The sequence below is a fragment of the Eumetopias jubatus genome, unplaced genomic scaffold (genome assembly GCF_037043125.1).
Source record: "Eumetopias jubatus isolate StellerSeaLion01/CBP00866 unplaced genomic scaffold, mEumJub1_p1.0 scaffold_16, whole genome shotgun sequence".
NCBI classification, from domain to species: Eukaryota; Metazoa; Chordata; class Mammalia; order Carnivora; family Otariidae; genus Eumetopias; species Eumetopias jubatus.
The window spans coordinates 60,130,569-60,147,319 of NW_028274822.1; the positions used below are offsets into that span (position 1 = coordinate 60,130,569).

General features: G+C 42.3%; 1 protein-coding gene across 1 annotated transcript in view; it reads left to right on the forward strand.

Moving 5' to 3' along the window:
* The first annotated feature begins 5,472 nt into the window (after positions 1-5,472).
* Positions 5,473-16,751, forward strand: part of NAPG (NSF attachment protein gamma) — a 29,552-nt gene continuing 18,273 nt past the window's right edge. Inside the window, exons 1-2 of the mRNA XM_028123954.2 lie at positions 5,473-5,655; positions 15,797-15,864. Coding sequence (XP_027979755.1) covers positions 5,600-5,655; positions 15,797-15,864 — 124 coding nt within the window. The 5' untranslated portion in view covers positions 5,473-5,599. The remainder of the gene's footprint in view (positions 5,656-15,796; positions 15,865-16,751) is intronic.

Consider the following 16,751-nt stretch of genomic DNA (forward strand, 5'->3'; position numbering starts at 1 on the left):
GAACCCACAAAGACTCGCAGTCCGGTAGCGGCAGGGAAAGGACTTTAGGGCAGCTGCCTGGACTGAAACCTGGAAATTCAGGAGCATGCATGTGAACTGGGGGTGGCTGGCAGTTTTAGAAGCACAAAGGGCAGAGATGTGCCCCAACCTGGAGGCAGGACTGGGAGTGCTGCAGAGGGGCGCACAACCCAGGACGCAGCAGTTTATAGCAGCACAGACAGAAACGGAGACATTATGGCCTGGAGAGCTCACTGAAGAACAGACTGCAGTCTCTGCTCTGAGGCAGAGGGTTGGAAACAGTCTCATCTGCTCTGACTCTCAGAAGAGACACGGAAGAGAACAAAAGCCCCAAAAAACCGGTTCCCACTGAGCCCATTCCCTGCCACAGGGGAGCAGGGCAACTCTGCCCAAACAGGGTTGCCTGAGTAACAGTGCAGCAGGCCCCTCCCCTAGAAGACAGGCTGGGAAAACAAGAGGCCAGCAACCCTAAGGTCCCTAGAAAACAGGTGCATCTTGCTTGGGTTGTGGTCAATAATTTGGATTCTATACATTCCCTCAACCACCCATCAACGGAATGACTAGGAGGAGGAACCCCCAAAATAAGAAAGACTCAGAGATTATGACTTATGCACCAGATTTACAAATGGATGCAGATACATCCAAGATGTCAGAGATGGAATTCAGGCTAGCAATTGTGAAGACAGTAGCTAGAATGGAGAAATCAATTAATGGCAACATAGAGTCTCTAAGGGCAGAAATGAAAGCTGAATTGGCAGAACTTAAAAATGCTATCAATGAGATCCAATCCAATCTAGATAATCTAACAGCTAGGGTAACTGAGGCAGAAGAACGAATAAGCGACCTGGAAGACAATTTAATAGATAAAAAGGGAAAAGAGGAGGCTGGGGAAAAACAACTCAGAATCCATGAAAATAGAATCAGAGAAATAAGTGACACCATGAAGTGTTCCAATGTCAGAATAATTGGAATCCTGAAGGGGTGGAGAGAAAGCGAGGACTAGAAGATGTATTTGAGCAAATCATAGCTGAGAACTTCCATAATCTGGGGAATGAAACAAACATTCGTGTCAAAGAGGCAGAGAGGACCCCTCCCAAGATCAAGGAAAACAGGCCCACAGCCCAGCATGTAATAGTAAAACTCTCAAATCTTAGAACCAAGGAAACCACCTTAAAGGCAGTTAGGGGAAGAGATACCTTACATACAGAGGGAAGAACATCAAAATAAGGTCAGACCTATCCACAGAGACCTGGCAAGCCAAAAGGCCTGGCAAGACATATTCAGGGTACTAAAAGAGAAGAACATGCAGCCAAGAATACTTTATCCAGCAAGGCTGTCATTTAGAAGGGATGGAGAGATACAGAGCTTCCAAGACCAGCAGAAACTGAAAGAATATGTGACCACTAAGCCAACCCTGCAAGAAATATTAAGGTGGGGGTTCTATAAAAGGAGAAAGACCCCAAGAGTGATATACAACAGAACTTTATAGGGACAATCTATAAAAACAAGGTCTTCACAAGCAACATGAGGACAATAAATTCATATCTTTTAATAATCACTCTCAACGTGAACAGCCTAAATGCTCCCATAAAATGGCACAGGGGTGCAGATTGGATAAAAAGACAGGACCCATCCATATGTTGTCTACAAGAGACTGATTTTGGACTTAAAGATACATCCAGACTGAAAGTGAAGGGATGGAGATCCATCTTCCACGCCAGCGGACCTCAAAAGAAAGCTGGGGTAGCAATTCTTATATCAGACAAATTAGATTTTAAACTAAAGTCTGTAGTTAGAGACACAGAAGGACACTATATCATTCTTAAAGGGTCTATCCAACAAGATCTAACAATTGTAAATATCTGTGTTGGGAGCAGCCATCTACATAAGCCAACTGTTAACCAAGATAAAGAGTCATATTGATAACAATACGTTAATTGTAGGAGACCTCAATACTCCACTCTCAGCAACAGACACAACATCTAAGCAGAAAATCAACAAAGAAACAAGAGCTTAGAATGACACGCAGGACCAGATGGACTTCATAGATATATACAGAGCATTCCACCCTCAAACAACAGAATACTCATTCTTCTCGAGCACACATGGAACTTTCTCCAGAATAGACCACATACTGGGTCACAAATCAGGTCTCAACCGATACCAAAAGATTGAGATTATTCCCTGCATATTCTCAGACCATAATGCTTTAAAACTGGAACTCAATCACAGGAAAAAATTCGGCAGAAATTCAAACACTTGGAAGCTAAAGACAACTCTGCTCAAGAATGTTTGGGTCAACCAGGAAATCAAAGAAGAACTTAAACAATTCATGGAAATCAATGAGAACGAAAACACATGGGTCCAAAACCAATAGGATACTGCAAAGGCGGTCCTAAGGGGGAAATACATAGCCATCCAAGCCTCACTCAAGAAAATAGAAAAATCCCAAATTCACCAACTAACCCTACACCTTAAAGAACTAGAGAAAAAGCAACAAGTGATGCCTAAGCCATGCATTAGAAGAGAAATAATTAAGATTAGCACAGAGATCAATGAATTAGAAACCAGAAACACAGTGGATCAGATCAACGAAACTAGAAGTTGGATCTTTGAAGGACTATATAAGATCGACAAACCACTGGCCAGACTTATCCAAAAGAAAAGAGAAAGGATCCAAATTAATAAAATTATGAATGAAAGGGGAGAGATCATGACTAACACCAAGGAAACAGAAACAATTATGAGAAATTATTATCAACAACTATATGCCAATACATTAAGCAACCTGGAAGAAATGGATGCCTTCCTGGAAACCTATAAGCTGAAACAGGAAGAAATTGGCAACCTAATAGGCCAATAACCAGTAATGAGATTGAAGCAGTGATCAAAAACCTCCCAAAAAACAGGAGTCCAGGGCCTTGTGGATTCCCTGGGGAATTCTACCAAACATTCAAAGAAGAAATAATACCTTTTCTACTGAAGCTGTTTCAAAGAATAGAAACAGAAGGAAAGCTTCCAGACTCATTCTATGAGGCCAGCATTACCTTAATCCCCAAACCAGGCCAAGACCCCACCAAAAAGGAGAATTGCAGACCGATATCCCTGATGAATATGGATTCCAAAATCCTCAACAAAATCCTAGCTAATAGGATCCAACAATACATTAAAAGGATCATCCACCACGACCAAGTGGGATTTATCCCCGGGATGCAAGGGTGGTTCAACATTCACAAATTAATCAATGTGATAGAACACATTAATAAGAGGAGGGAGAAGAACCCTATGGTCCTCTCAATTGATGCAGAAAAAGCATTTGACAAAATACAGCATCCTTTCCGGATTAAAACTCTTCAGAGTAGAGGGATAGAGGGAACATTCCTCAAGTTCATAAAATCCATCTATGAGAAACCCACAGCGAATATCATCCTCAATGGGGAAAAGCTGAGAGCCCTTCCCTTAAGATCAGGATGCCCACTCTTGCCACTATTGTTCAACATAGTACTAGAAGTCCTAGCAACAGCAATCAGACAACAAAAAGAAATAAAAGGTATTCAATTTGGCAAAGAAGTCAAACTCTCTCTTTTCGCAGATGACATGATACTTGATGTGGAAAACCCAAAAGACTCCACCCCCAAATTCCTAGAACTCATACAGCAATTCAGTAATGTGGCAGGATACAAAATCAAGGCACAGAAATCAGTTGTTTTCTTTTTATTTATTTATTTTTTTCCTCTTTTTTTTTCTTTTTTTTTCAGTTGCTTTCTTATACACTAACACAACTGTAGAAAGAGAAATTAGAGAAACGAGTCCATTTACAATAGCACCAAAAACCATAAGATACCTCGGAAAAACCTAACCAAAGAGGTAAAGGATCTATACTCTAGGAAATACAGAACACTCATGAAAGAAATTGAAGAAGACATAGAAAGATGGAAAAACATTGCATGCTCATGGATCGGAAGAATAAACATTGTTAAAATGTCTATGCTACCCAGGGCAATCTATACCTTCAGTGCTATCCCGATCAAAATTCCAATGACATTTTTCAAAATGCTGGAACAAACAATCCTAAAATTTGTATGGAATCAGAAAAGACCCTGAATCGCCAAGGAAATGTTGAAAAAGAAAAACAAGGCTGGGGGCATCACGTTGCCCGATTTCAAGCTATATTACAAAGCTGTGATCACCAAGACAGCATGGTACTGGCACAAAAACAGACATATAGACCAATGGAACAGAATAGAGAACCCAGATATGGACCCTCAACTCTATGGTCAAATAATCTTGGACAAAGCAGGAAAAAATATGTAATGGAAAAAAGACACTCTCTTCAATAAATGGTGCTGGGAAAATTGGACAGCCACATGCAGAAGAATGAAACTTGACCATTCTCTAACACCATACACAAAGATAAACTCAAAATGGATGAAAGACCTCAATGTGAGATAGGAATCCATCAAAATCCTAGAGGAGAACATAGGCAGTAACCTCTTTGACATCAGCCACAGCAACTTCTTTCAAGATACATCTCCAAAAGCTAGGGAAACAAAAGCAAAAATGAACTTTTGGGACTGCATCAAGATAAAAAGCTTCTGCACAGCAAAGGAAACAGTCAACAAAACAAAGAGGCAACCCACAGAATAGGAGAAGATATTTGCAAATGACACTACGGATAAAGGGCTTAGCTACCACAGAGTAGCTAAAATGATGGAACATGGAATCTATGCTGGGTAAAGAGGGAAGTGTGAATAAGAGCAAAAGAATAAGAAAAAGGAGAGAGTTCTGTTGAAGGCGAAGAAAATGGACATAGTGGAAGGCACACAGTTACTAGTAATTAGTAAGGTCAAGGGTGTGATCCTGGGAATGGGTGGCTGAGTTGGTGCATAGGCATTGCAGAAATCATCTATGTGGATATTGAAATGACCGTGAGTTATCAGTTGAGCCAAGAGTATTACTGGCTGTTATTTCTGCTTGAGCACTGCAAAAGATCTAACTCCCTGAACTTTTCATTCAGAGCACTCACCAGAGTTTGTGTCTGTCGGGTGACTATTTGACAGTGAACGGGACTGTTTTGCTTACCGACTGACATATAGTTGGGGCTCAGAGGCAGGATGAATGAATGAACACTATTCCAGCTATGGAACGAATGTAATTTGTTCCATAATCCATAATTATAGCACCAACGTGTTTCACATGAATGGAAAAGCAAGGCTCTAGGAGGGCGGGTTTTTTTGTCTGTTGTACTCCCTACTGATTTCCTGATGCTTGGAACAGTTCCCAGCATATATTAGGTGCTCAATAAATACTGAATGAATGACTGCAGGTACGAACGGCCTTCAGTGCCCACTGCGCTTGCGCTAGAAGCCTGCGGCTCAGGCGAACCATGGCGCTCTGCGCCTGCGCGGTGTATGCCTGCGCTGCGCCCCTCCCGGCTCCCGAGGCCGCTTTGCCGCATTAGGTTTGAGCCCTATAGGCCGCTGTAGCAGCTGGGCTGCGGCGCCGTCCCGGCTTTCACTCGGCGTTCCCACGCCGCCTCAGCCGGGCTCTCCTCTTCCACGTCACGGCCCGGACCTTCGAGATGGCGGCTCAGAAGATAAATGAGGGGCTGGAGCATCTCGCCAAAGCAGAGAAATAGTGAGTGAGAGCCTCAGACGTGGGCCGCTGTCCCGGCGCTGGGTCCGTGCCCCATGCCGGGCTAGGCGGTCCGGGAGTTGGAGGGAGGGCGCCGGAGAGCGAGCCGGGAAGTCGGTGGCTTCCGCGGCCTGGGGGCCGGGGCGGGGCCTACTGCACCTCCGGAAGCGGACTTGGTCCCCCTGCCGGAAGTCGTCTCTGCTCTCTTCTGGAGTCTCTGTTGCTTTTGGTCTGGACGCTCCGGAATGGATGATTCGTTGAGGAGACTCCCCTGTGCATTGTAGTTTAGCAACATCCCTGGGCTCTACCTAGATGCCCGCAGCACTTCTCTTCCCTCTTCGTGACAACCAAAACTGACTCCTGCGGGGGTGAGGGGGGGCTCGCCTTGTTGAGAACCAGCGCTCTAAAAGATTCTCGTGTTGGGAAGGGGGCTACAGATGTATCTGAAAATTCCGAAGGGGTCTTTTGTCGTGTCCAATATCTGGTTCCTGGGGTTTGCCCTTCCTTAGTCATTTTATGTGTCTCCCAGCTTCTGATACGTAAATAGTAGCCACCCAACAAATATTTGCAGAATTGAACTGATCCTGCTCAAGTCAGTCCTTTGAACACTCCCCTCCTCCTTAGTGTCATTACCGCAACGAATTTTTATCTGGCAATTACAGAAAATGAAAAGTCTACATGGTGCCGTGTGTTAGATGCTTTACATACCTGATCCGAGATCTTTACAACTTTCGATAAACAGTAGAAGAGGTGAGGCCTGGACAAGCCTTATGATGACTTGCCCAAGGCTGCCCAGTTGAAAGATGGCAGCGCCAGGTTTTGAACAGTGGAAAAAATTCAAGTTCTTTCTGTTTTACTGTATTACTCCTTCCGGGCAGTGTGTAAAGTACTGGAGCTCTTTCGGTGCGGGAGATGCCGACAACAATCTTACTTTTTTACTGGGAGCAAACATAAAAGTATTAGAATAGTGTGTTTAATAAGGACCATAATAAAGCTGTGTTAACTTTGCTTTGGTAGCCCGGGGGTGGGGGTGGGGAGAAGTTTATTCTGGAGAGATTTAGGAAGGTTTCCCAGAGGTGATTTCTGAGTGGGGCCTGGAAAATAAGGAATTTTTTAGACAGAAGGCAAAGCCTGTGAGACAGAATCTATGCACAGCGTGTTGTATGTGCATGGGCCTGAAAATATGTGGGAATAGTTAACGTAGAGTAGTTGCAGTGCTAGGGGATGAGCTAGAGCAGAGAAGTTGGGGTCCCACCGTGAGGGGGCTGCCCTTCAGATGGTCCTGAACCTTAGCTTTTCTAGGGATCATATAACCAGTGGGACCTAGTTAGGTTTATTTTTGGCGAAGGAAATGTGGTGGCAAAGTGGAGCATGTACAGTGGGAGAGAAAAGTGAGAACTTTGGCGTACTCAGCAAGCATATATCTGACCCAGCCATCGGGGTTATTGAGGTAACCAAAAGTGGTCCTTTACTCAGGAGCTTAAAATTCACAGGCAGGCATACAAGTCCACAGATGAGTAAAAATAAGATATTAAATGTTAGAATAGAGGTATGCAGTTGTTTCAGTGGGTATACAAAGTAAGGAAGAATTAATATCCTCAAGGTGGGGGGAATGGAAGGGGAGGGCAGGCAGGAAAGGGGACTTTACATGAAGGGTTAGTAGACTCGTGATGAGGGTCTGAATTAAAGTAACAATACAAGGGGCGCCTGTGGGAGGGAGTTAGATCTTTTGCAGTGCTCAAGTCTGCCTTCGAATCAGATCATGATCCCGGGGTCCTGGGTTTGGGCCCCGCATCTGGCTCCCTGCTGAACAAGGAGGGTGTCTGCTTCTCCCTCTGCTCCTTCCCCTGCTCATGCTCACTCACTCTCTCTTAAATAAAATAGATAAAATCTTAAAAAAAAATAAAGTAACAATACAAGAGGCAGGATTGGACGACGTCTGTCAGGATTGGTAAGTTTTAATGACTGGATATGGAGGGAAAAGCTTGACTCTTAGGTTTCTAATTTGGGAGATGAAGTAGAGGAGAGACCTTCAGCTAAGATAGGGGATACTGAGGCATGAAGATGATGGGTGGGGTAGGGCTGGGGCAGGCAGTTGCTGGATTCAGCTCGAGTGTGTTATGTATGAAGTGCCTCTAGACAGAGTTGTCAGTAGATGACAGGAAAAATCGGCCAGGAGCTTAGGAGAGAAGATTGTGTTTTTCTCTGTTTTCTAATGATAATATGGTTCAATATTGTCATTTTTAATCATTTTTTAATCATTTTAATCATTTCCCTCAAGCAAATAGTGGTTTTGTGGGTTTTGGTCCTGTGGAAATTGATCTTTTGGCCTCAAAGGAACTTCCTTATTGACTCTTGACCAAAATATCAAAAACACTAACAGGTAGAGCCATTAAATTAACCGGCGTGCCTTCTCTCTTATTAGAGTTGTTTAGTTGACTGGGGATGATTTGCTATATTTTTAAATCTCTAGTTTTTTCCACGTGTAGCACGTTAGACAACTGAATGATTGCACTGTGTTTTGGGTGGGATTTAACAAATTATGTTAATATATAGAATATAATGAACCCCTTATAAGGGGTAGGGGTGGGGGATTAGAATTTCATCTTATTGCAGTACTTCCCCAGTTTTGTGGATTAGATAGACTGCAATTTAAGGATTTTATTTTTCTGAGCAATACTGTTCTTGGTAAGTCTAAAAAATTGCTCACACGTTTGGATCTTAGTATATATGCAAACACAAATGTTAAATACATTTTTTTAAAGATTTTATTTATTTATTTTACAGAAAGAGAGGGGGAGTGGGAGAGGGGGAGCCATGCACCCCACTCAGCAGGGAGATCTATGAAGGGTTCCATCCGAGGACCCTGGATTCATGATCTGAGCCGAAGGCAGACGCTTAACCAACTGAGCCCCCACCCTGTTAAATGCATTTAATTGGCAAAAAATGTTGCTTAAAAGTTAGGGCTTCGGGGCAGTTCACACAAGTGTCACACAATGAAGGCATACTTTTGAAGGCTCTTGGGGATTCCCCTTTCAGTTAAGGTGCTCCTTTGAAGTACCTTACAGTGTTACATGTAAGCAGGCTTTTCCTAATTGAATTGAAATTTAGAATTTAAGATGGCATTTATTTAGCAATTCTTACGCACACAATAAGTTTGACAGTCACTGAGTTACTTTATTTTTTTAAATTTTATTATGTTATGTTAGTCACCATACAATACATCATTAGTTTTTGATGTAGTGATCCACGATCCATTGTTCTCATATAGCACCCAGTGCTCCATGCAGCACGTGCCCTCCTTAATACCCATCCCCGGACTAACCCATCCCCCCTACGCCCTCCCCTCTAGAACCCTGTTTCTTTCTCAGAGTCCATAGTCTCTCATGGTTCATCTCTCCCTCCGATTCCCCCCCTTCATTTTTCCCTTCCTTCTCCTAATGTCCTCCAGGCTATTCCTTATGTTCCACAAATAAGTGAAACCATATGATAATTGACTTTCTCTGTTTGACTTATTTCACTTAGCATCATCTCCTCCAGTCCCATCCATGTGGATGTAAAAGTTGGGTATTCATCCTTTCTGATGGCTGAGTGATATTCCATTGTATATATGGACCACATCTTCTTTATCCATTCATCTGTTGAAGGGCATCTTGGCTCTTTCCACAGTTTGGCTATTGTGTACATTGCTGCTATGAACATTGGGGTGCACATGGCCCTTCTTTTCACTACGTCTGTGTCTTTGGGGTAAATACCCAGGAGTGCAATTGCTGGGTCATAGGGTAGCTCTATTTTTAAAATTTTGAGGAACCACCACACTGTTTTCCAAAGTGGCTGTACCAACTTGCATTCCCACCAACAGTGTAAGAGGGTTCCCCTTTCTCTCTTTTTTTTTTTAAAGATTATTTATTTATTTATTTGACAGAGAGAGACACAGTGAGAGAAGGAACACAAGCAGGGAGAGTGGTAGAGGGAGAAGCAGGCTTCCTGCCGAGCAAGGAGCCCGATGTGGGGCTCGATCCCAGGACCCTGGGATCATGACCTGAGCCGAAGGCAGACACTTAACGACTGAGCCACCCAGGCGCCCTTTTTTTTTTTTTAGGGTTCCCCTTTCTCCACAACCTCTCCAACATTTGTTGTTTCTTTCCCTGTCCATTTTTGCCATTCTAACTGGTGTAAGGTGGTATCTCAATGTGGTTTTGATTTGAATTTCCCTGATGGCAAATGATGATGAACATTTCTTCATGTGTCTGTTAGCCATTTGTATGTCTTCTTCGGAGAACTGTCTTTTCATGTCTTCTGCCCACTTTTTGACTTGATTATTTGTTTTTTGGGTGTTGAGATTGAGAAATTCTTTATAGATTTTGGATACCAGCCTTTTGTCTGTAGTGTCATTTGCAAATATCTTCTCCCATTCTGTGGGTTGCCTCTTTGTTTTGTTGACTGTTTCCTTTGCTGTGCAGAAGCTCTTTATCTTGATGAAGTCCCAAAAGTTCATTTTTGCTTTTGTTTCACTAGCGTTTGGAGATGTATCTTGAAAGAAGTTGCTGTGGCTGATGTCAGAGAGGTTACTGCCTATGTTCTCCTCTAGGATTTTGATGGATTCCTGTCTCACACTGAGGTCGTTCATCCATTTTGAGTTTATCTTTGTGTATGGTGTTAGAGAATGGTCAAGTTTCATTCTTCTGCATGTGGCTGTCCAGTTTTCCCAGCAACATTTATTGAAGAGACTGTCTTTTTTCCATTGCATGTTTTTTTCCTGCTTTGTCCAAGATTATTTGACCATAGAGTTGAGGGTCCATATCTGGGTTCTCTATTCTGTTCCATTGAAATGTATGTCTGTTTTTGTGCCAGTACCATGCTGTCTTGGTGATCCCAGCTTTATAATAGAGCTTGAAATCGGGCAACGTGATGCCCCCATCCTTGTTTTTCTTTTTCTACATTTCCTTGGCGATTCGGGGTCTTTTCTGATTCCATACAAATTTTAAGATTGTTTGTTCCAGCACTTTGAAAAATGTCATTGGAATTTTGATTGGGATGGCATTGAAGGTATAGATTGCTCTGTGTAGCATAGGCATTTTAACAATGTTTATTCTTCCGATCCATGAGCATGGAATATTTTTCCATCTTTTTGTGTCTTCAATTTGTTTCATGAGTGTTCTGTAGTTCCTAGAGTATAGATCCTTTACCTCTTTGGTTAGGTTTTTCCGAGGTATCTTATGGTTTTTGGTGCTATTGTAAATGGACTCGTTTCTCTAATTTCTCTTTCTACAGTTGTGTTGTTAGTGTATAAGAAAGCAACTGATTTCTGTGCATTGATTCTGTATCCTGCCACATTACTGAATTGCTGTATGAGTTCTACGAATTTGGGGGTGGAGTCTTTTGTTTTTTCCACATCAAGTATCATCTCATCTGCAAAGAGAGAGAGTTTGACTTCTTTGCCAAATTGAATACCTTTATTTCTTTTTGTTGTCTGATTGCTGTTGCTAGGACTTCTAGTACTATGTTGAACAATAGTGGCAAGAGTGGGCATCTTTGACGTGTTCCTGAATTTAAGGGAAAGGCTCTCAGCTTTTCCCCATTGAGGATGATATTCGCTGTGGGTTTTTCGTAGATGGATTTTATGAACTTGAGGAATGTTCCCTCTATCCCTCTACTCTGAAGAGTTTTAATCCGGAAAGGATGTTGTATTTTGTGAAATGCTTTTTCTGCATCAGTTGAGAGGACCATATGGTTCTTCTCCCTCCTCTTATTAATGTGTTCTATCACATTGATTTGCGAATGTTGAACCACCCTTGCATCCCGGGGATAAATCCCACTTGGTCATGGTGGATGATCCCTTTAATATATTGTTGGATCCTCTTAGCTAGGATTTTGTTGAGGATTTTGGAATCCATATTCATCAGGGATATCGGTCTGAAATTCTCCTTTTTGATGGGGTCTTTGCCTGGTTTGGGGATTAAGGTAATGCTGGCCTCATAGAATGAGTTTGGAAGTTTTCTTTCTGTTTCTATTTTTTGAAACAGCTTCAGTAGAGTAGGTATTATTTCTTCTTTGAATGTTTGGTAGAATTCCCCATGGAATCCACGAGGCCCTGGACTCTTGTTTTTTGGGAGGTTTTTGATCACTGCTTCAATCTCGCCACTGGTTATTGGCCTATTCAGGTTGTCAATTTCTTCCTGTTTCAGTCTTGGCAGTTTATAGGTTTCCAGGAAGGCATCCATTTCTTCCAGGTTGCTTAACGTAGTGGCATATAGTTGTTGATAATAATTTCTAATAATTGTTTCTGTTTCCTTTGTGTTAGTCGTGATCTGTCCCCTTTCATTCATAATTTTATTAATTTGGATCCTTTCTCTTTTCTTTTGGATAAGTCTGGCTAGTGATTTATCGATATCATATAGTCCTTCAAAGATCCAACTTCTAGTTTCGTTGATCTGATCCACTGTGTTTCTGGTTTCTAATTCATTGATCCCTGCACTAATCTTAATTATTTCTCTTCCAATGCATGGCTTAGGCATCACTTGTTGCTTTTTCTCTAGTTCTTTAAGGTGTAGGGTTAGTTGGTGAATTTGGGATTTTTCTATTTTCTTGAGTGAGGCTTGGATGGCTATGTATTTCCCCCTTAGGACCGCCTTTGCAGTATCCTATTGGTTTTGGACCCATGTGTTTTCGTTCTCATTGATTTCCATGAATTGTTTAAGTTCTTCTTTGATTTCCTGGTTGACCCAAACATTCTTGAGCAGAGTTGTCTTTAGCTTCCAAGTGTTTGAATTTCTGCCGAATTTTTTCCTGTGATTGAGTTCCAGTTTTAAAGCATTATGATCTGAGAATATGCAGGGAATAATCTCAATCTTTTGGTATCAGTTGAGACCTGATTTGTGACCCAGTATGTGGTCTATTCTGGAGAAAGTTCCATGTGTGCTCGAGAAGAATGAGTATTCTGTTGTTTGAGGGTGGAATGCTCTGTATATATCTATGAAGTCCATCTGGTCCTGCGTGTCATTCTAAGCTCTTGTTTCTTTGTTGATTTTCTGCTTAGATGATGTGTCTGTTGCTGAGAGTGGAGTATTGAGGTCTCCTACAATTAACGTATTGTTATCAATATGACTCTTTATTTTGGTTAACAGTTGGCTTATGTAGATGACTGCTCCCAACACAGATATTTACAATTGTTAGATCTTGTTGGATAGACCCTTTAAGAATGATATAGTGTCCTTCTGTGTCTCTAACTACAGACTTTAGTTTAAAATCTAATATGTCTGATATAAGAGTTGCTACCCCAGCCTTCTTTTGAGGTCCGCTGGCGTGGAAGATGGATCTCCATCCCTTCACTTTCAGTCTGGATGTATCTTTAAGTCCAAAATCAGTCTCTTGTAGACAACATATGGATGGGTCCTGTCTTTTTATCCAATCTGCACCCCTGTGCCATTTTATGGGAGCATTTAGGCCGTTCACGTTGAGAGTGATTATTGAAAGATAAGAATTTATTGTCATCATGTTGCTTGTGAAGACCTTGTTTTTATAGATTGTCCCTGTAAATTTCTGTTGTATATCACTCTTGGGGTCTTTCTCCTTTTATGGAACCCCCCCTTAATATTTCTTGCAGGGTTGGCTTAGTGGTCACATATTCTTTCAGTTTCTGCCAGTCTTAGAAGCTCTGCATCTCTCCATCCATTCTAAATGACAGCCTTGTTGGATAAGGTATTCTTGGCTACATGTTCTTCTCATTTAGTACCCTGAATGTGTCTTGCCAGGCCTTTCTGGCTGGCCAGGTCTCTGTGGATAGGTCTGACCTTATTCTGATGTTCCTCCCTCTCTACATAAGGAATCTCTTCCTCCAACTGCCCTTAAGATGGTTTCCTTGGTTCTAAGATTTGCGAGTTTTACTATTACATGCTGGGGTGTGGACTTGTTTTCCTTGATCTTGGGAGGGATCCTCTCTGCCTCTAGGACACGAATGTTTGTTTCATTCCCCAGATTAGGGAAGTTCTCAGCTACGATTTGCTCAAATATATCTTCTAGTCCTCACTTTCTCTCCACCCCCTCAGGGATTCCAATAATTCTGACATTGGAACGCTTCATGGTGTCACTTATTTCTCTGATTCTATTTTCATGGATTCTGAGTTGTTTTTCCCTGGCCTCCTCTTTTCCCCCTTTATCTATTAAATTGTCCTCCAGGTTACTTATTCGTTCTTCTGCCTCACTTACCCTAGCCTTTAGATTATCTAGATTAGATGGGATCTCATTGATAGCTTTTTTAAGTTCTGCCAGTTCAGCTTTCATTTCTTCCCTTAGAGACTCTGTGTTGCCATTAATTGATTTCTCCATTCTAGCCATTGTCTTCACAATTGCTAGCCTGAATTCTGTCTCCAACATTTTGGTTATATCTGCATCCATTTGTAAATCTGCAGCATAAGTCATAATCTCTGAGTCTTTTCTATTTTGGGGGTTCCTTCTCCTAGTCATTCTGTGGATGGGTGATTGAGGGAATGTATAGAGTCCAAATTATTGATCACAACCCAAGCAAGATGCACCTGTTTTCTAGGGACCTTAGGGTTGCTGGCCTCTTGTTTTCCCAGCCTGTCTTCTGTGGGAGTGGCCTGCTGCGCTGTTACTCAGGCAACCCTGTTTGGGGAGAGTTGCCCTGCCCCTCTGTGGCTGTGGATGGCCTCAGTGGGAACTAGTTTTGGGGGGCTTTTGTTCTCTGGCGGTTTTCCTGGGAGGCTTTCCGCCTCTCTTCCAAGAGTCAGAGCAGAAGAGACCGTTTCCAACCCTCTGCCTCAGAGCAGAGAGATCGCAGTCTGTTCGTCAGTGAACTCTCCAGCCACAGTTTCTCCATTTCTGTCTGTGCTGCTATAAACTGCAGGTTCTGGGTTGTGCACCCCTCTGCAGCACCCCCAGTCCTGCCTCCAGGTCAGGGCACGTCTCTGCCCTTTGTTCTTCTAAAACCGCCAGCCGCTCCCAGTTTGCACACGTGACCGTGCCGCTCCCGGTTTCTGTCCCAGGGGCTGCCCTAAAGTCCTTTCCCCACCACTACAGGTCTGCAAGTCTGTGCCCAGTCCCCAGCACAGGAGGCTGTTGCTCACGGGCGGTGTAGGATCCCCATGGCCAGGCTCCCACCCACTGCCGTTTATCCTCCGATATCTGCCCCTGGAATCACGGCTCCCCACTTCGTATCTTGAAACCAACCACCCACGATATTCTGTTTGTAGGGATCCAGATATTCTTACATCTCAGGCTGATTTCGTGGGTGCTCAGAGTGGTCTGATAGATATCCAGCTCAATTCCGGGGAGCAGTTGGAATAGGATCCCCTACTCCTCTGCCATCTGTTTTTTGCCAATCAGTCACTAAGTGACTTTAAACTGAAAGTCTGAAATTATTTAAAAAAGAAATAAAATAAAATATTGAAGGAAGAGCAAGTAATGTAAGGACTCAAAATTGATGGTCCTTTGCTTTGACATCTGAGAAACCAGTAGTGATCCTAGAAAGCAGCTTCTGTTGTTCTTATAACATCCTCATCTTTCTGGCTACCCTTCCTGTTCACTGGTGGCTAATTCTCAACCTGGTTTCTGACTCCCTGTGTTATTGCTCTGAATGTTTGTATTCTGTTGTCTTTCGGCTCACTCTCTGAGATCTCCCTGGCAGATCTTAACTAAGCCCTTGATGTGGCATATGCCAGTGGCTCCTTAGTTAATATCTCTAGCCTCTCCTGAGCTTCAGTCTCCCGAATCCAACTGCTTACTTGATGCCGTGCTTCAGAGGGTCTCAAGCTTTAATGCACCTCAGGGCTTGTTATACCCTGATTGCTGCTGCCACCCCGGAGTTGGTGGTTCTGTAGGTCTGAGTGGGATGAGTTTATATTTCTAGCACATTTCTTGGTAATGCTGGACTGGGGACCATGCACTGAGAATCTCTACTGTACTTGGTATTATACAGACATATCAAAACGAAAAAACCATGTCTGTGATAGAGGGAAAATGGCGAGGTTGTATTTCATTGTAAATAAATTTGGGTGGAGGTGGGTGAGATGGGGACTTCGTACCCAGTGTCTTTTTTTAATCACCTACAAAGCCATTAAAGCAGGATTCTGACTTATTAATGTGGTTGGGAACTTCTGTTAAATGTGTCTTCTTTTCATTTTAGCCTGAAAACTGGTTTTTTAAAATGGAAACCGGATTATGACAGTGCTGCTTCTGAATATGGAAAAGCAGGTATGTGTGATGTGTGACTCCAATATGTGGTCTTAACATAGGCTGATAACTTCACCTCCACAAAATACTTACACTTAATGCTTTCTGTGAGATTTTAATAGTTAAACAAACCTGCCCAAGCCCTTGCTTTTTTCCCACTTGTTTTCAGATGTGTTGAGGGCTGAGTTAGAGATCCAGTGACCTGCAGCTCTCTCCTGACAGCAGGGGTGAGTAGGGTTGGCAGTACATAGCTGCAGGTTTTTCGCATTTTTCAGATATTCTTGAACTTTAGTCAGTTGCACACTGTTTCCAGGAGTTTTCGCCATATGCCTTTATTGTACTTCCTATAATTGAATAAAGACTTTTCTTTGTTAACTTTTTATTTTTTAATTTAGCCTTATTCTGAGCAGATCTGCAAATCCTGTGTTTGTTTGGCACATGTCTTTTTAAGAACCGCACTTTTGAGATCCGCTGATAAATGTTCATGAAATGTTAAGCTACATAAGTATTTGAATAAATTTATCTGTATATAAGATAAAAATGATCTGCAATATGCAACAGAGAGGGACCTTACTAAAAATTTAGCATTTAATTATGGAATGATAGCTTTCAGCATATGCACAATTATTTTGGATGCAAAGCATAGTGCAGTTTTTGAAGTACTCAGAACACATTTGCAGTCGTGTTTCAGCCATAGCTCAGATCACGTTTGTTAGCCTGACATAGAAACCACTTACATAATGTGCTTTTGATAGACTTTAGTTTCGGTATATCACCAAAGAATAGAGAAATCAGGTAAATAGAAAGCTAATGAGTCTTTAGCACTTTTATTTAAATCCTGACTAAATTCTCTCTGCCAAATTATGCAAATTATGTCCTGTTTAAAAGGAAAATTATTAAAAGTTCAA